Genomic DNA, 19039 nt, shown 5'->3' with positions numbered 1-19039 from the left:
AAACAGAGTAACCATTATTCTCCTTAAATGAACAACATAATCCAATCATGTCTATGCTCAACGTAAACACCAAATAACAATTATTTAGGTTTAACACCAATCTCGATGGTAGAGGGAGCATGCGATGCTTGATCACATCAACCTTGGAAACACTTCCAACACATATCGTCATCTCACCTTTAGCTAGTCTCCGTTTATTCCGCAGCTTTTATTTCGAGTTACTAACACTTAGCAACCGAACCGGTATCTAATACCCTGGTGCTGCTCGGAATACTAGTAAAGTACACATTCATATAATGTATATCCAATATACTTCTGTCGACCTTGCCTGCCTTCTCATCTACCAAGTATCTAGGGTAGTTCTGCTTCAGTGACCGTTCCCCTCATTACAGAAGCACTTAGTCTCGGGTTTGGGTTCAACCTTGGGATTCTTCACTAGAGCAGCAAATGATTTGTTGTTTCATGAAGTATCCCTTTTGCCCTTGCCCTTCTAGAAACTAGTGGTTTTACTAACCATCAACAATTGATGCTCCTATTTGATTTCTACTTTCGCGGTGTCAAACATCGCGAGTTGCTCAAGGATCATCATGTCTATCCCTGATATGTTATAGTTCATCACGAAGCTCCAATAGCTTGGTGGCAGTGACTATGGAGAACCATCACTATCTCATCTGGAAGATTAACTCCCACCCGATTCAAGCGATTGTGGCACTCAGACAATCTGAGCACATGCTCAACGATTGAGCTTTTCTCCCTTAGTTTGCAGGCTTAAGAAACTCGTCAGAGGTCTCATACCTCTTGACGTGGGCACTAGTCTGAAATCCCAATTTCAGTCTTCGGAACATCTCATATGTTCTGCGACGTTTCAAAACGTTTTTGGTGCCACAATTCTAAACCGTTAGCATTACGCACTGAACTATCACGTAGTCATCAAAAACGTGTATGTTAGATGTTTTGTAACATCTACAGACGACGCTGAGGTTCAGCATACCGAGCGGTGCATTAAGGACATAAGCCTTCTGTGCAGCAATGAGGACAATCCTCAGTTCACGGACCCAGTCCGCATAATTTCTACTATCAACTTTCAACTAAATTTTCTCTAGGAACATATCTTAAACAGTAGAACTAAAGCGTAAGCTATGACATAATTTGCAAAGACCTTTTGACTATGTTCATGATAATTAAGTTCATCTGATGAACTCCCACTCAGATAGACATCCCTCTAGTCATCTAAGTGATACATGATCCGAGTCAAACTAGGCCGTGTCCGATCATCACGTGAGACGGACTAGTCATCATCGGTGAACATCTCCATGTTGATCGCATCTACTATACGACTCATGTTCGACCTTTCGATCTCTTGTGTTCTGAGGCCATGTCTGTACATGCTAGGCTCGTCAAGTCAACCTAAGTGTTTCGCATGTGTTCCAAGGCCATGTCTGTACATGCTAGGCTCGTCAACACCCGTTGTATTCGAACGTTAGAATCTATCACACCCGATCATCACGTGGTGCTTCGAAACAACGAACCTTCGCAACGGTGCACAGTTAGGGGGAACACGTCTCTTGAAATTTTAGTGAGGGATCATCTTATTTATGCTACCGTCGTTCTAAGCAAATAAGATGTAAACATGACAAACATCACATGCAAATCATAAAGTGACGTGATATGCCAATATCATCTTGCGCCTTTTGATCTCCATCTTCGAGGCGCGGCATGATCACCTTCGTCACCGGCATGACACCATGATCTCCATCATCGTGTCTTCATGAAGTTGTCTCGCCAACTATTACTTATACTACTATGGCTAACGGCTAGCAATAAAGTAAAGTAATTACATGGCGTTTTTCATTGACACGCAGGTTATACAATAAATTAAGACAACTCCTATGGCTCCTGCCGGTTGTCATACTCATCGACATGCAAGTCGTGATTCCTATTACAAGAACATGATCAATCTCATACATCACATATATCATTCATCACATCCTTTTGGCCATATCACATCACATAGCATACCCTGCAAAAACAAGTTAGACGTCCTCTAATTGTTGTTGCATGTTTTACGTGGCTGCTATGGGATTCTAGCAAGAACGTTTCTTACCTACGCAAAAGCCACAACGTGATATGCCAATTTCTATTTACCCTTCATAAGGACCCTTTTCATCGAATCCGATTCGACTAAAGTGGGAGAGACAGACACCCGCTAGCCACCTTATGCAACTAGTGCATGTCAGTCGGTGGAACCTGTCTCACGTAAGAGTACGTGTAAGGTCGGTCCGGGCCGCTTCATCCCACAATGCCGCCGAATCAAGATAAGACTAGTAACGGCAAGTAAATTGACAAAATCTACGCCCACAACTACTTTGTGTTCTACTCGTGCATAGAAACTACGCATAGACCTAGCTCATGATGCCACTGTCGGGGAACGTAGCAGAAATTCAAAATTTTCTATGCATCACCAAGATCAATCTATGGAGTAATCTAGCAACGAGGGGAAGGGGAGTGCATCTACATACCATTGTAGATCGCGATGCGGAAGCGTTGCAAGAACGCGGATGAGGGAGTCGTACTCGTAGCGATTCAGATAGCGGTTGATTCCGATCTAAGCACCGAAGAACGGTGCCTCCGCGTTCAACACACGTGCAGCCCGGTGACGTCTCCCACGCCTTGATCCAGCAAGGAGAGAGGGAGAGGTTGGGGAAGACTCCGTCCAGCAGCAGCACGACGGCGTGGTGGTGGTGGAGGAGCGTGGCAATCATGCAGGGCTTCGCCAAGCACCGCGGGAGAGGAGGAGGAAGAGGGGTAGGGCTGCGCCATGAGAGAGAGGTTCTCGTGTGTGTATGGCAGCCCCAAAACCTCAAGTATATATAGGGGAAGGGGAGGGGCTGCGCCCCCATCTAGGGTTCCCTCCCCAGGGGTGGCGGCAGCCCCCAAACCCATCTAGGGTGCGGCCAAGGGGAGGAGAGGGGGCCGCCACTAGGGTGGGCCTTAAGGCCCATCTAGACCTAGGGTTTGCCCCCTCCCACTCTCCCTGCGCCTTGGGCCTTGGTGGGGGGGGGGGGCGCACCAGCCCACCTGGAGCTGGTCCCCTCCCACACTTGGCCCACGCAGCCTTCTGGGGCTGGTGGCCCCACTTGGTGGACCCCCGGGACGCTCCCGGTGGTCCCGGTACGTTACCGATAGCACCCGAAACTTTTCCGGTGACCAAAACAGGACTTCCCATATATAAATCTTTACCTCCGGAGCATTCCGGAACTCCTCGTGACGTCCGGGATCTCATCCGGGACTCCGAACAACATTCGGCAACCACGTATATCTATTCCCTATAACCCTAGCGTCATCGAACCTTAAGTGTGTAGACCCTACGGGTTCGGGAACCATGCAGACATGATCGAGACGTTCTCCGGTCAATAACCAACAGCGGGATCTGGATACCCATGTTGGCTCCCACATGTTCCACGATGATCTAATCGGATGAACCACGATGTTGGGGATTCAATCAATCCCGTATTCAATTCCCTTTGTCAATCGGTATGTTACTTGCCCGAGATTCGATCGTCGGTATCCCGATACCTTGTTCAATCTCGTTACCGGCAAGTCTCTTTACTCGTTCCGTAACTCACATCATCCCGTGATCAACTCCTTGGTCACATTGTGCACATTATGATGATGTCCTACCGAGTGGGCCCAGAGATACCTCTCCGTTTACACGGAGTGACAAATCCCAGTCTCGAATCGTGCCAACCCAACAGACACTTTCGGAGATACCTGTAGTGCACCTTTATAGCCACCCAGTTACGTTGTGACGTTTGGTACACCCAAAGCATTCCTACGGTATCCAGGAGTTGCACAATCTCATGGTCTAAGGAAATGATACTTGACATTAGAAAAGCTCTGAGCAAACGAACTACACGATCTTGTGCTAGGCTTAGGATTGGGTCTTGTCCATCACATCATTCTCCTAATGATGTGATCCCGTTATCAACGACATCCAATGTCCATGGTCAGGAAACCGTAACCATCTATTGATCAACGAGCTAGTCAACTAGAGGCTTACTAGGGACATGGTGTTGTCTATGTATCCACACATGTATCTGAGTTTCCTATCAATACAATTTTAGCATGGATAATAAACGATTATCATGAACAAGGAAATATAATAATAACCAATTTATTATTGCCTCTAGGGCATATTTCCAACACTACCCGGACGATCCAAACAGGCACTCGAACGATCTGGGCATCACCCGAACAATTCGAAACCACACCCAGATCATTTGGCTCCGACTGTTGAAACTGCATTCCCCCCAAAATAAAAACCACGGTTTCCACCACCTTTTTCCGCGCCCCTAGCCTACTTAACCATCATTATCCTTCCTCAAAATCCCCACTTCAACCATAACCAGCCCATCTTCCGCTACCAATCCATTTTGACCCATTTTCTTTGAGATTTTGAGCGTGGTTTCCATTTTCTAAGGTGTTTCGGCTAATTAGGGATGGTTCGACATTAACAACACCGCCACTCATCATCCACACAAACTCGACATCGATAACGACCGCTCCACCCTCTGACACGACGATCCTAAGCAAGGACGGTAACTTCCACAACATTATTGTATATTTCCTTGATAACCCCGAACCGTTTGCGTAACTTGCCTACCGATACTAGCCATTGAGAATTGTTGGGCAACGTTACTTGTGCAATTTAGTGGTACATACGCTGCATATCTTCAATTGCGTGTACACATCTTGTTGTCATCTCTTATGTCATAAGTTACTCTCGTGCATACATCATTGTTATCTTGGATTGAGCATTTTGCATAAGTGGCAAAGACATCATGTTTCAAAAAAAGAGCAAGCTTTTAAGAAAAAAGGAAAAGAAAACAAAAAGCTTCTAAGCAATAGCATTGAGCCACATTGCATACCATAGATCATCTCGGATCATATATACATAGCATACTTGGGATAGAAAGACACCATATTTCGTCTCTCATAGATCGTGCATAAGTACGTACCTAGCCATTTGACCGATCATGCTAGCGTCTCGTCTAGTATTCGTGCAACATGAGCTTTTTCTGTGGTAACATATTTTGTGCTCATTCCTTGGTTGAACGAATCTCACTTTATCTTCCTTGTGTGAGTTCCAAGTGATATCATATGTTTTAATCTATTTGCTTTGCATGCAATTTGTGAATACTTTTCAACATTATCAATATCTTTAATTTTGTGCCACTCATCTTAACCAAGCTCCTCGATAAGCATTACTTGTGTAGGTGTTAAATTGACAAGATCCGGCACCAATTCTAGTACTCCCATAATACCATGTTGATTGATCATTGATCCGTCTTTAATATCAGGCAAGGTAAATTTGGATTGGGGTTAGGCTGATACCATGTAAAAGGAATAGAGAGGGATTGGTAAGATTATTGATTGTATTGCTTAAGCCTTGTGGGCATATATATAGGAATACATGACCTTCTTGGAGTACAAGATAAAACATAACGGATCATAGTCTATCCTTCCAAACGTACACGTTTAACTTTTCCAAATATATATTTCTTTTTAAAAAAATACATGTTTTTGATCAATTTTGAATATGTGTTAAACAGTTTTCAAATACATGTTGAAAACATTTTTTTTCAATGGCACAAACCATTTTCTAAACTATGAGAACAATTTTTACGCTGCATATTTTTTTTTAAATGTCACAAACGTATATTTGAAATGCGTGAACTTGTTTTAAAGCTTAACATATATATTTTTGAATTGTATGATTTAAAATAAATTACAGCAACATTTTTTACATTGTATAACATTTTTCAGAAATGTCATGTACTACATTTTTTAAATTAAAATGCATAAACATTTTTCCAAAGTCACAAACACGACATTTTTCTGATGCCGTGTACTGGACCCTAATGTCGTCACCGGCCCATCTACGTCGAGAGATTTCGCAGTGCTTGTTGACTTGGGTGCCTGGTCCGCACTCCGCTAGCGGATCGATCCGACCACGAATTGATTCCCCTCCCTGGTCGCCTATCCGCTCGACGGATCACGCCGGCTGGCCGCCCGCCCGCCCGCCGCCGCGAGACCCTGCCGGTGGGCAGGTTGACTCCGATGAGCCCTCCTCCGCCGTCGCGTCCGACTCCCACTTACATCCTCCTCCTGCTGATCTTCTTCTCGCTAACCGCGTCGGCTGGTACGAGCAATCGCGCGCGCGCGTTCTCGTGATCCCATACGCTTATTCTTCTTTCCTTTGGTGTATTATATTGCTGTTATCGATGATATATGTGAGCTTTTTAGTTATGTCGCTGAGTGATTCTTGAATCTTGATGGGTTTTAGTGGATCCTTGGTGTGTTCTGCGTTTAGTCGCTGGAATTGTTGTGTAGGTAGTTAGTCTCTCCGGATTTATTAGGTTTAATTAAGTTTGCAGGTTAAATCTTTATACTGCTGGAAGGTGGTTCATAAATGACCGTGATCTATGTGCATTTTAGGGCCACATTCTCATCCATGACAAGCGATTGTATGAATTATCAGTTCATACAGCATAGGATAGGAAGATCTGTTATATAACGTTATATTTTACGGTTAGAAGCATCGTTGTCCTATCCTATGTTTTACTAATGTCGGTTCTTGGCATTTCTGCCGATCACAAGACAGATGAACAAACTACTTTCTGTGAAATCAATAGCTTTGAGTTTCTTGCTTGTATATGAGCCTTGTGGTTTTACATTGAATGGGTGCTTCTTGTTAAGATGGAATAGGAGGTCCGTCGTTATCTTGGTTGAATGAGGAAATGGGCTTGAACCATTGTGATTTGCACCATGGGCAAACATTTCAAAATTATCTGATGGGCAACTAATGTTGTTTAATTTCTTGCTCCACAGCGCAACCAAAAGGGGTATGTGTTTCACCTGGTGGACGGTTCTCTGCTTTCTCATCTGAAGGCAAGCCTCCTGGAAAAGCAGCAAAGGGGCGCAGAGACCTAGCACTATGTAGGATATTCCGCCAGAACACATGTTGTGACGTGACACAGACATTTCCTGCCCTGCTTTCAGTGCGAAAGCTCTCGTCAACTGGTGAAGGCAGTGGAGAATGCCTTCATTTGTGGGAGTTGCTCGAGTGCTCAGTCTGTGATCCACGGGTGGGTGTCAGGCCTGGACCTCCTGTTATATGTGCATCATTCTGTGACATGGTTTTCGAAGCTTGTTCGGAGGCATACTTCTCCATTGATACAAAAACACAGGTAAACACCCATTGCTGGTGTTATGCGAGTGTGAGTTATGTCTCAACTGAAACTATCTAGATTTCAAATCATTACTATTGTGCAAGTAAATGTGCACTTACCAGATTGAGCTTGATATTTTTCATAGTCAGATCATAACTTAGACAAATCATGTCTAATCAATGTCCATTCAGTACATTCTCCCTCCATTCCATATTAATATTAAGTGTTGCTGATTTAGTACAACTTTGTACTAAATCAGCGACATTTAATATTGAACGAAGGGAGTAGCTATTAATACTGCAGAAATTAGTTTTTCTTGTGTTTGTCGAAATCTGTTGTAGCTAACAAATCTTTTTTGTCGGTATGATTTCACAGTTTGATTACTGATATGCTTCCTTACGATTATCCAGGCCTTATCTCCTTGTGGTTTAGGTGACATCCTTTGTGGCAAAGCACATAAGTGGGTTTCTAACGGCACAGAGCTATGTCGCCTTGCTGGTTTCTCTGTGCAAGTTTCTGATGCCAGTCCTAGTGAAGTTGTCGAAACCTTCTGCTATGGCGGGAAAGCAAGTTTGGATTCCATCTCTTATACATGGACGTCTTCAAAAGATCGTCCAGTATTACATGATATGGCCTCCTGGGATCTTGAAAATTTTCAGAGATGGGCAAAAGAAATGCCTGTTGGTGAAAGAATTTCGTGGGCAGTTGGAGGAATGGTTCTTACAGCAGGCCTTATTTTTATCAGGTATTATAATATTTCCTTCTCTCTCTAAATATTCTAGATTTTTTTGCCAGAAATATGGTTTGAAGCGTTTTTTAATATAGCATACCCGTATAAGTGAGATGTGGAGAGAAAATTAGATTTGTTTGTGCAGTTTTGCAATTTCCTGTCATGGCTTGCTAGATTGGTGCTGGGGTTAAACTAATTCCTGGTTGACATACCACTTTCTCTATGAACCTAAACTTTTCTTCATCTGTGATGTGCAGCAAAAGAGAGGGCTACAGCCGTCGTCGTAAGCAAGCTTCTGTCGCTCAAACTGTAAGAAAAAAATGGAATCGGGAGCTAACCCGCAGCAACTGAAGCGATGCTAGGAAGACATAGGCACCTGTAGCATTACTAATAGATGATCTCTTGGATTTGTATTTTTGCCGCTCTGTGGTTATATTCTAATCAACTATGAAAGATTGGTTGTTACACTGTGTCCTCCCTATCCTGGTGCGTTGGTACAACCACCTTTTCTCATGTTGTGTGAAAGAAAAGCTGAAGAGGTCTATGAATTGTCGAGATTCTTTCTTAATGCAGTTTTTACTTTTGCTTGAGTATCTGTATATACCGTCAGAGTATTCAGACATGAACTCTGCAGAGGTTATTCCGCAAACGTCTTTATTGACGCTTAACTATTTCGTGCAAACTCTGTCCATGTATTATAAGCACAATGTTGAAAGTGCATTATATAGTCAGTTATTTGTTCCAAATGGAACATAATTTCTAAGAAACATGATATATAGTACCAGAGTTGTACACTTGATGTGTATGTGTTCATCAATCAGACAATGACACAATGACAATGCGTAAGGTTCTTTCTCATCAAAGAACTAATCCTTCGACAAGCACAAAATGGTACTCCCTCCATTCACAAATATAAGATGTTTTGAATATTTCAACATTACAAACTAAAATGAGCAAATAAACACACTAAAACATATCTATATACATCTGATTCACAAAAAGGTTAGAACATCTTATATTTATGAAAGGAGGGAGTAGTATATCGCGTGGGAACACACCCAGATGCAAAGCTATAATTTTAGCCTTTGGAAAGACTAGTACATATGCCCGTGCGTTGCAACGGGCAAAAAATTGAGAAAATCTTCTTCACGAAAGAAATTTAAGGAAAATGAACAAATTTGATGGATATTTGAACAAACCGGAAAGTATTCGTTCATACTTGAATATTTTTTATTAAACCCGGATGCTTTTCATATAGAACGGCACAAAGTAATTATATTTGGATATATTTGAACTAAACTGTACTCTAAACCTAGTCCAAATGACCGCCAACACACGTTCTTCCATTTCCGGCTGGCCATGAGCATTGGAACTGAAGCTCCGGCTATGTCTTCGTAGTCTCCGCCTCCACAACTTGGAAGCGGCTAATCGGCCGACGATTTTGTGCCCGTTAAGCTTGGCTTCAGAGGGAGCGAAATGGGCGGTGTTCTTCCTGGGGCCCGAGCACCGGCGAGCTCCCATGCTCTAGTCTTCTTCGCTGCCGGCAGCGCCTATGGACGTGCCGGCTTCATGGTCGTGGCAGCGAGGCGCGGGCGTGGCGGAGTTGGGAATGTCGTCCTCGTCCTCGCTCTTGCCATAGACTTCGTTGGCCACCTCGTGGATCTCCTTGAAGGCCGCATCTATCTCCGTCTGACGCTGGCGGTACCGCCGACGATTGCGGTGGATTTCACAAGCGGTGCGATATGAGTCGACCAGCACCTCCTGCTCCACCTGGTCCACGTTTGGCGCGATATAGCTATGCCAGCGGTGAGTTGCTCCATGGCGTGTTGGTGCTTGTCGAGAAGGCGGAGGTTGTACTCCTGGTCGGCTTGCGCCTGTCAGAACAAGGCCTCCCGCTCGGCCAACACCATTTCGGTGTATTGAGCACGTGCCTAGCACATGGTGATGCTGACATGGACCGGCGAGGAGGGTGTCAGCGACTCATCATCAATTGCGTCTTCCTTTGGGACGTCCGCAGCTCCGACCTCCTTATGCTTGCCGGCAACAATAGTGGCATCTCCGTCTTCTGCTCGGACAAGACGTTGTGCCAAATGGATTTGGAACTCGAGGAGGCCATGAAGAATGTGGTGCGGCGAGGAGGAGGATGGATCCAGCTATAGCCGGGGATGGAGTTTAAATAGTCAATGAATGGCAGGAGAAGCGTCGAGGTGGTTAGCGGCGGAGTAGGTTCCTCGGCAACCGCGCATGTTTAACTTAGGGAGGCTGAATGACGGCCTGTCATTTGAACGCGGAAGAGTCACGTGCATTGGGAAACGATACGAGCGACGCTCACGACCGGCGCCGCTTCAATGCTAGAATGCCAGTGAGAGGTCGCGTCGCTATGAGCCGGCATGAATATGGCACCGGTGCTCTGGAGCGGCGCTGGCCATTTCAGGTGGGATGGGGTATGGGCAAGGGAAGGGGTTTTTGGGTGGGCCATTGTTAGATAGAGTCGAGCATGACAGCAGTCCGGACGCTCGCAAAACTCTCCAGGTTGTTTTCATATTGTTGGAAAAAGTAAGTTCGGACCGGTTGGTGGACCAATACAGTCAAAACACGTCCGGACCTTACGGCCTGGACGGTTGCGGACGTTGTTAAAAATGCCCTTAGATACTATTTGAGACTTTAGTAATTCATTTAAAGTATTTTATAAAATACTCCCTTCGTTCCCAAATTTAAGTTTTTTTAGAGATTACAACAAATGACTACATACGAAGCAAAATGAGTGAATCTACACATTAAAATATGTCTACATACATCTGTATGTTGTAGTCCATTTGAGATGTCTAAAACCACTTATATTTAGAAACGGAGGGTATCATAAGATTTGAATTCAAATGATTTTTGTTATGTAGTTTTTTTAATTTGGAAGATATTTTGCTTTTCTGCGCTATTAATCTTGTCCCAAAGGTTAGTAATCACGTGTTGGGGCCGAGCGGTGGCATGTACACGCATCAATCAGGCCATCGGCCATCAAATATTCACATGTCTCGAAGCCGTCGCAGCTTATCCTTCCACCGCTAGCTAGCTTATATCTCTCTCCACCGAGATACTCTACATCTATCTGAAATCCCATCTCTCCACCGAGATACTTCCTTCGTTCCCAAATTTAAGTTTTTTTAGAGATTACAACAAATGACTACATACGAAGCAAAATGAGTGAATCTACACATTAAAATATGTCTACATACATCTGTATGTTGTAGTCCATTTGAGATGTCTAAAACCACTTATATTTAGAAACGGAGGGTATCATAAGATTTGAATTCAAATGATTTTTGTTATGTAGTTTTTTTAATTTGGAAGATATTTTGCTTTTTTGCGCTATTAATCTTGTCCCAAAGGTTAGTAATCACGTGTTGGGGCCGAGTGGTGGCACGTACACGCATCAATCAGGCCATCGGCCATCACATATTCACATGTCTCAAAGCCGTCGCAGCTTATCCTTCCACCGCTAGCTAGCTTATATCTCTCTCCACCGAGATACTCTACATCTATCTGGAATCCCATCTCTCCACCGAGATACTCCCTTCGTTCCCAAATTTAAGTTTTTTAGAGATTACAACAAATGACTACATACGAAGCAAAATGAGTGAATCTACACATTAAAATATGTCTACATACATCTGTATGTTGTAGTCCATTTGAGATGTCTAAAACCACTTATATTTAGAAACGGAGGGTATCATAAGATTTGAATTCAAATGATTTTTGTTATGTAGTTTTTTTAATTTGGAAGATATTTTGCTTTTCTGCGCTATTAATCTTGTCCCAAAGGTTAGTAATCACGTGTTGGGGCCGAGCGGTGGCACGTACACGCATCAATCAGGCCATCGGCCATCACATATTCACATGTCTCGAAGCCGTCGCAACTTATCCTTCCACCGCTAGCTAGCTTATATCTCTCTCCACCGAGATACTCTACATCTATCTGGAATCCCATCTATCTCTTCTCATCCCAACGACGCAGCAGCCAGCAGCGGGATTTTGTTGCGCTGCGAGCCGGCTCTCCGTCAAGGTTCAATTCCCGGCGTGCGTCAATCATGTGCAGGCCTATCGCTGGCGCCCCCGGCAGATCTCGTCTCGTGCGTCCTCATGTCGGGTCAGAATTTTCTGAAATTCATGATCATGATTTGTTCATTTGTTCCCTTCCCTCCGGCCCCTGGCTCGCTCCACCTCCTCCCGTGTTGGGGACACAACATCCCGTATAGCATCGGTGCTCCCCATCCCTTTTCTTAAAGACTCTCGAGGCGGCTTGCAGATTTAAAATCAATGATGTATATAAACTGGTTCATCAGGAGGTAAGGGGGCGAGGTGGGATTATTAAAGAAGGCAGCCGTTCTCTATGAAATGTGCCTTCGATGCTACTGATTAGGGAGGTCGATCCGGCCCACTGGCAATTTGTTTTGGGCCGGCACCGCAGGACGGGTACGAGCCAGATTGTCCTATGGACGGCCAACTTTTTTTAGTACCACCTCGGATAAGCACGATACAAAATAAGTTTTTTTGCAAAGAAATATAAAAACTGAAAGCATAAATTCACGGGAAGAAGCGTATTGTGACGGAGAACCCGACAAAGTCAATCCATGCTTTATTATTAGAGAAAGATATATAGCACATATGCCCGTGCGTTGCTACGGGGGAAAATTGATGTTTCCACTAAAACGCCCATGAACGCGGCATGACAACATCCCTGGAGGCTGGGAGGCGCATGCCGATATGTAGGAGAAATGCATATCATGCTTTAATCTTCATTAATTGCGGTGGATGCATGTCGTGACACACTGAATGAGTAGAAATGTTACATGGTGACTTCTATTTAATCACTGCATGCAAGAATTGAATGTTTCACATAATGTAAACATATGAGGGAAAGAAATAAAAACAGGACTTACAAACAAAAAATGTAATGAGATAGGCTCAACAAACTGAAACAGGGGAGCGTAGTTCCTGGGAGTGCATTATATCTGAATCGTTGGTGGTAAGAAGCACTTACCTTACTTCACCCTCATCGTACATATTTAGAAAATTGATGAAGTGCATATACCACGAATTCTGGATTAAATACTTTAACATGCTATCACGCAGTTCACACTCACATTTAATTAAATGATATTCCAAAAAATGAAATTGCATAGATATTTGATCTATTTAAAATGAGGGAATTCACATGGTGGTTCTCTTTATAACCCATACAACATATCTTGCCAACATTATTAGAGAGCTCAAATAAATTATTTCATTATTTGGAAATTACCCTTAAAGACACTTGCAAATTAAATCCCTTTGTTTCTAAATATTTAATTCCATGCCAAATTCAAGGAAGCCACATGAAAACTTTCAACTCAATTATTATTGGCCTCCAAATAAATATGTTTTTCAAAAAATAGAAGACAACCCCCTTCTATTTTTTAAATCAAGGCCAGCCCACCTTTCTTTTCCTCCTCCCAGCCCAGTCGGCCTTTTCGCCCAAGGCCCAACCAACCTCCTTAACCCTAGTCGTCCCTGAGGTCGATCCCGATTTCTCTCTGCCTCCTCCCCGACCCCCTCTCCTTGCGCCGTCACCCACCGCAGGAGGTGCAGCCGAGCCGTGCGTCCACGGCCTGCCCCACCGCCGGCAAGGATCTCACACCCACGGCATGCCTTGCCTGCCGCCTCTCGGTCACTGCGAGCACCCCGACCTGCTTGCTTAACCTCGTAGCCCTGCCCTCTTTCTTCCAACCCGCGCCTACCGCAGGAGCTCCTCGTGTGCCAGCCGCGCGTCCTTGCCTCGCCCGCCAGTGAGTCCCTCCATTGTGCCAGCCGCGCCTCCTTCCCTCGCTATTTGCCCCTCTATTTCCGAGGATTCCGGCCAATCAAGTATACCTGCCCACAAATCCATTTATTTGCATCCCAATCAGCATGGGCGTATGTTCCCTGGTTTTCCTCTTGTTTCTCTGTCCGTGAGGAAGCTTGCTGATATCTCAGGCAACTCGCAAACATATTTAAGTTGATACAATTTAGTGCAAAAAATCGAGGTGGTGCTATTTAATTAGCCACCGAACCCTCCTTGTGACTTGTGATGTGATTGTTTGCTAGTTCAGTTGGCTGGACTCTTCGGTTTAGTGGCCCATAAAATAAATTCCGATCCACACTTATTTTAGCGGCCCATAACAGGAACATACCACCGGCTGGAGGCCGACGTACAAAACGGAAACTGCTCGATCCTGTGTCTCCATGAAGTGCGGGTTCATTAATAAAAACTACAGGGACTATTCTGCAAAACCGTCGTGACACCGAACCCTCCTTGTGACTTGTGATGTGATTGTTTGCTAGTTCAGTTGGCTGGACTCGGTTTAGTGGCCCATAAAATAAATTCCGATCCACACTTATTTTAGCGGCCCATAACAGGAACATACCACCGGCTGGAGGCCGACGTACGAAACGGAAACTGCTCGATCATGTGTCTCCATGAAGTGCAGGTTTATTAATAAAAACTATAGGGGCTATTCTACAAAACCGTCGCGACGGTGAACCCGACAAAGTCAATCCGTGCTTTATTATTAGGGAAAGATGTGAGTTGCGACGGTCTGTTCATTTCATTAGTTGAAATAGGAATTTCCACATGTGTTAAATGGCTGCAACATCATTTGTTTGACATAGTAAAATAACCAATAATATATGGCTGTGTGTGTCACTCGATGCAGAGGCCAAGGGCCATTCCCTCTTTCCGAAATAAAAAAACCTCCGTGAAGGCATGTATCCGCTCTATCCATCAGCCTTGACAAGCTATAAGAAAAATCATACGCAGAATCGTTTTTACCAGTAATCACCGCAAGAACATGCCCCATCACTGAAATGATGGAACCTGTTGATGTCTCTGATGATAATCTCCCTTGAAACGATCTTTGAAATGAACTTGAATGCGACGTGGCAATCTCTGCATATGCGCAGGTTTTTCTTGACCCTAATGGGCGCTCCAGGTGGGGTGCTGATCAACGCAAATGCGACGGCCAGCCTCTCACTGTGATGAGAAAGAAGCAACTCCTTTTCGCTCTTGTCTACATCATGGAGATCAACCTCTAGATTCGGAACATAACCAGCTTTGCTCATCAGATCTCCCAGTTCTTCTAGCTTTGCGTATATGTCCCTTGCCCTTGGGTGGCTCTTGTCACCCACAATGAAAGTATGCACCCTGTCCTTCATTTCAACCCAGCTCATGGCAGGCTCCTTCTTGACCTTACTCTCTTTCATCAATTTTCTCACCTTAGCCACCTCGTCCCACATGCCTGCAGATGCATACGTGTTTGCGAGCAACACATGTGTGCCCGACTTCTCTGGCTCCAGGATGAAGAGCTTTTCAGCTGCCAGCTTTCCCAGTTCTGGATCTCGGTGTACTCTTGAGGCTGCAAGTAGTGCCCCCCAAACTGCGGCATTGGCTTGAAATGGCATGCTGTTGACAAGCTCCATTGCATCATCTAGTTTACCGGCACGCCCAAGAAGATCAATCATGCACGAGTAATGCTCCTCCGTCCTGTCAACTCCAAACATCTCCTTCATTGAACTGAAGTATCGCTTGGCCTCATCAACAAGCCCTGCATGGTTACAAGCACAGAGAACACTAGTCAGCGTGATGTGGTTTGGAGCAATGCGCTCATCAACCATCCTGCGGAACACATCTAATGCTCTCTTCCCATGCCCATGTTGTGCTAGCCCTCCTATCATTGCAGACCATGAGACAACTCCCTTCTCCGGCAGTCCGGAGAAGGCCAGATCTGCATCCTCTATGCTCCCGCACTTTGCATATGTGTACACAAGAGCATTCCCCGCAAACACATCTGTCATGAATTTCCTCTTGATCAGGTGAGCATGCACTTGCTTCCCTTGCTCATATGCTGACAAGCTAGCACAAGCATTCAGGAGGCTACTTAGCACAAAGGGGTCTGGCTCGAGACCCTTTCTTAGCATCTCCATGAACAACTTTATTGCATCCTCCCCATGGTCACACTGTGAGAGTGCTGTAATCATTGATGTAAAAGCTATGATGTTATCAGAACTGTGTTCTTTGAACATTCTATTTGCATAATGGAGGCAATTGCACTTCCAATATGAATCAATAAGACCATTGACAACATGAGAATCAGAAAGGAACCCTATCTTCTCTGCAACAGCATGAACCTGCGTTGTGTCACTGATTGCCTCCAAGCTTGCTGTTGACTTGAGAACAGCAGCCAGGGTCGTCCTATTGATGTCAAAACCTTCCTTCCTCATCCTGCAAAAAAGAGACAGTGCCTCGCCATGGCATCCGCCATGAGAGCAACCTGAGATCAGTGCATTCCACAAAACCAAATCCTTTCGAGGGATCCGGTCGAACACCTTCCTCGCATCATCCAAAAGATCATACTTTGCATACATATCCACAAGACCAACACCGATATAGTCATCTGAATCCGCACAGGATTTGATCATGAACCCGTGAATTTGCCGGCCCAGAATGAATGCACCAGCACCAGGGCAGGCCTTCAGGATGCTGGACAACGTGAACACGTTAGGCACCAGACCTAAAGACTTCATCTGCAGCAACAGCTCCAGTGCATGCTGATCATGTCCATGAAGCACACACCCAGAAATGAAAGCATTCCACGAGACGACATCCGTCTTGGGTACCTTCCCAAAAACAGCAGCTGCCATATGAATGTCCCCCAGCTTCGAATACATGTCAACCAACGCATTGGCAGTGAAGACGTCCTTGTCATACCCCGTCCTTACCACCATGGCGTGCACCTTCCTGCCGGCTTCCAGATCCCTAGAGCCAGTGCAGGCATTCACGACACAGGAGAACCCAAACTCGTTCGGCCGTACCCCGCCCCACACCATCTCGCCAAACAGCTCGACGGCATCGCTGCATCGGTCATTCTTGACGAAAGACGACATCAGGCCGTTCCAAGACACGGCGTTCCGGTCGCGGGCGGCCTCGTCGAACACCCTCCTCGCCTCGTCCACAAAGCCAAACCCACCGTACATGGCGACGAGCGCGTTGGCGACGAAGATGTCCCCGCTGAGCCCCGTGGAGACCGCGACCGCGTGCACCTGCACGCCGAGCCCGGCGTCCGGCGCGCACTTGAGCACGATGGGGAGCGCGAACTCGTTGCAGCGGACGCCGCGCGCGCGCATGGCCCGGAACGCCGCGAGCGCGTCCCGGGGCAGCCCATTGTTGGAGTAGGCGGTGACGAGCGAGGACCAGGAGACGTGGCACGGGTCCGGGGTTTCGTCGAACACCCTGCGGGCGCTGCCGGGGAGGCGGCACTTGGAGTAGAAGGAGAGGAGGTGGTTGCGGAAGGCGTGGAGGAGGCCGGACTTGAGGAGGTGGGCGTGGATGTGGGCTCCCAGGAGCAGAGACTGCGAGGCGGCGTAGCGGGCGAGGAGCGGGCTGATGCTCTCCGGGCTTCTCATCGGAAGGGCATTCTGTTCTAACAAACAGAAACAGAAACAGGGGCACCGCCGCAACGGGAAGGTCGAGGCACGGAGGGGGAACTGTTAGAGCAATTCCAATCCAGCGACCCGTTTCATCCATTATCCGAAAAAAAAAAGTTGATCCAATGGGTGACCCAAACGGACAAAGCATCCGCTTGCTGTCAGCTTGCTATCCATCCTGGCCCGAACTAAGCCCAAATTTAAGCCACAAACGGGTCTGCGACGGACAAAAGCGGACGCTCTCGTCGCCCGCTCGTGCCTTCGCGTGTCTAGCCTGGTCCCACGTATTAGCGACCTGCACTAGCAGTTCGGCCTCTGCCTCCACAACCGACGCGATGAGGCCGCCGGCGCAGGCCGCCGCCGCACTCACCGGCAAGGGCCGCCGCCTCTCGTTCTGATCTTGGCGGGGGGCAGCGGTGAGATCTCCGGCGGCGGCCCGGAGGAGCTCGGCAGCGGCGCACCTCCTTTCTGCTGGTGCGGGCAGCCTGGAGGAGCTCGGCGGCGGTGCATCTCCTTTATGCTGCTACTTCAATAGAGTAGGACAGCCCGGAGAAGCTCGGCGGCGGCGCACCTCCTTTCTGCCGCGGAGCGCTGGCGGAGGGGCAGGCCGCGAAAGCGCACTGTGGGGAGGGGAGGAAGCGGCGCCGCGTTGTTTGAAGGGGGGCAACGACGACGTGCTGGGAAGGAGGAGGTCGCGGCGACGCGCTGTGGGGAGGGGGAGGCAACGACGACGTGCTGGGAGAGAGGGTGGCAGCGACGGCGCGTTGTTCAAAGGGGGAGGCAATGGCGGCGCCCTGGGGGAGGAGGAGGCTGTGGCAGCGTGCTGGAGGGAGGGGAAGGCCATGGCGACGGCTGCGCGGGAGGAACGTGGGGGTTGCATCTCGTCATCGCTTGTTCGCTTGAGGTCTGTGCGTTGGGTACATCCACGGGTCGTGCGTGTCCGTCTCATATCCGCTAGGCGAACGGACGACCCAAATAGACAAAAATGGACAAAATTCGTGTTCGTTTGGGCCCTGCATTGGAGTTGCTCTTAGGCATCGAATCTTACTTTCAGTTTCAGATACACATTGCAGACAGTAGAAGGTTTCTTCAGATACAATTTGGGGAGGAGGAAAGAAGAAAGTGGAAAAACAAAAGAAAGGCCGCCGGTGTCATTCGCCTGGTCCTAGGATGCCGCTCCTCGTGTCATCGCTTCCCTTAGGGTGTGTTTAGTTGCTGGAACGGGCTGGAATGTCATGGGTCCGACCCGTTCCCGAGCCTGGTTCTCGTGTTCAGTTGACAGATGGAGTATTACCACCTCGTTCCCACGGGCCAAATATTGGCCCCAGATGAGGAACCGGGTGAGACCTCCAAAACGAGCGGACGACGCGGAACCAACTCTCTCCTCGCACTCCCAGTCCTATCGCCTCTCCTCCCTACCGCGCCGCCTCCCCCATCGTCTCTCACTCGCTCAATCTGCGCCGCAACCGCCCCGCCCCGCCCCGATTCTTTCCCTCACCGCCGGCCAACTCCTCCTCTCTCGATCTGCAGCGCTGCTCCACCTCCGGTCCCTGATCTGACATCCCAGGCTCATGCCTCGTCTCCC

The 19039-nt window shown here is 46.9% G+C and overlaps 2 protein-coding genes across 2 annotated transcripts; one reads left to right on the top strand and one right to left on the bottom strand.

Moving 5' to 3' along the window:
• The first annotated feature begins 5963 nt into the window (after nucleotides 1–5963).
• LOC109758655 (folate-binding protein 1) lies at nucleotides 5964–8552 on the top strand. The gene is given in 5 exon segments (XM_020317519.4): nucleotides 5964–6202; nucleotides 6892–7250; nucleotides 7643–7977; nucleotides 8220–8275; nucleotides 8278–8552. Coding segments are annotated over 5 exon segments (879 nt in total). The 5' UTR covers nucleotides 5964–6120; the 3' UTR covers nucleotides 8325–8552.
• Nucleotides 8553–14556: 6004 nt separating this feature from the next.
• On the bottom strand, nucleotides 14557–18364 carry LOC109758653 (pentatricopeptide repeat-containing protein At4g14850). The gene has a single exon (XM_020317517.4). It carries the CDS (start codon nucleotides 17431–17433, stop codon nucleotides 14800–14802), a length of 2634 nt encoding a protein of 877 aa, XP_020173106.1. The 5' UTR covers nucleotides 17434–18364; the 3' UTR covers nucleotides 14557–14799.
• Nucleotides 18365–19039: the final 675 nt, after the last annotated feature.

Source organism: Aegilops tauschii, chromosome 6, assembly GCF_002575655.3.
Source record: "Aegilops tauschii subsp. strangulata cultivar AL8/78 chromosome 6, Aet v6.0, whole genome shotgun sequence".
In the NCBI taxonomy this organism is placed as follows: domain Eukaryota; kingdom Viridiplantae; phylum Streptophyta; class Magnoliopsida; order Poales; family Poaceae; genus Aegilops; species Aegilops tauschii.
The sequence above is the reverse complement of the archived record's forward strand: the minus strand, read 5'-3'. Positions and strand labels throughout refer to the sequence as shown.

Coding starts and splice junctions, on each gene's coding strand:
- LOC109758653 (XM_020317517.4), bottom strand. CDS start 17,433: ATGAGAAGCCCGGAGAGCATCAGCCCGCTCCTCGCCCGCTACGCCGCC.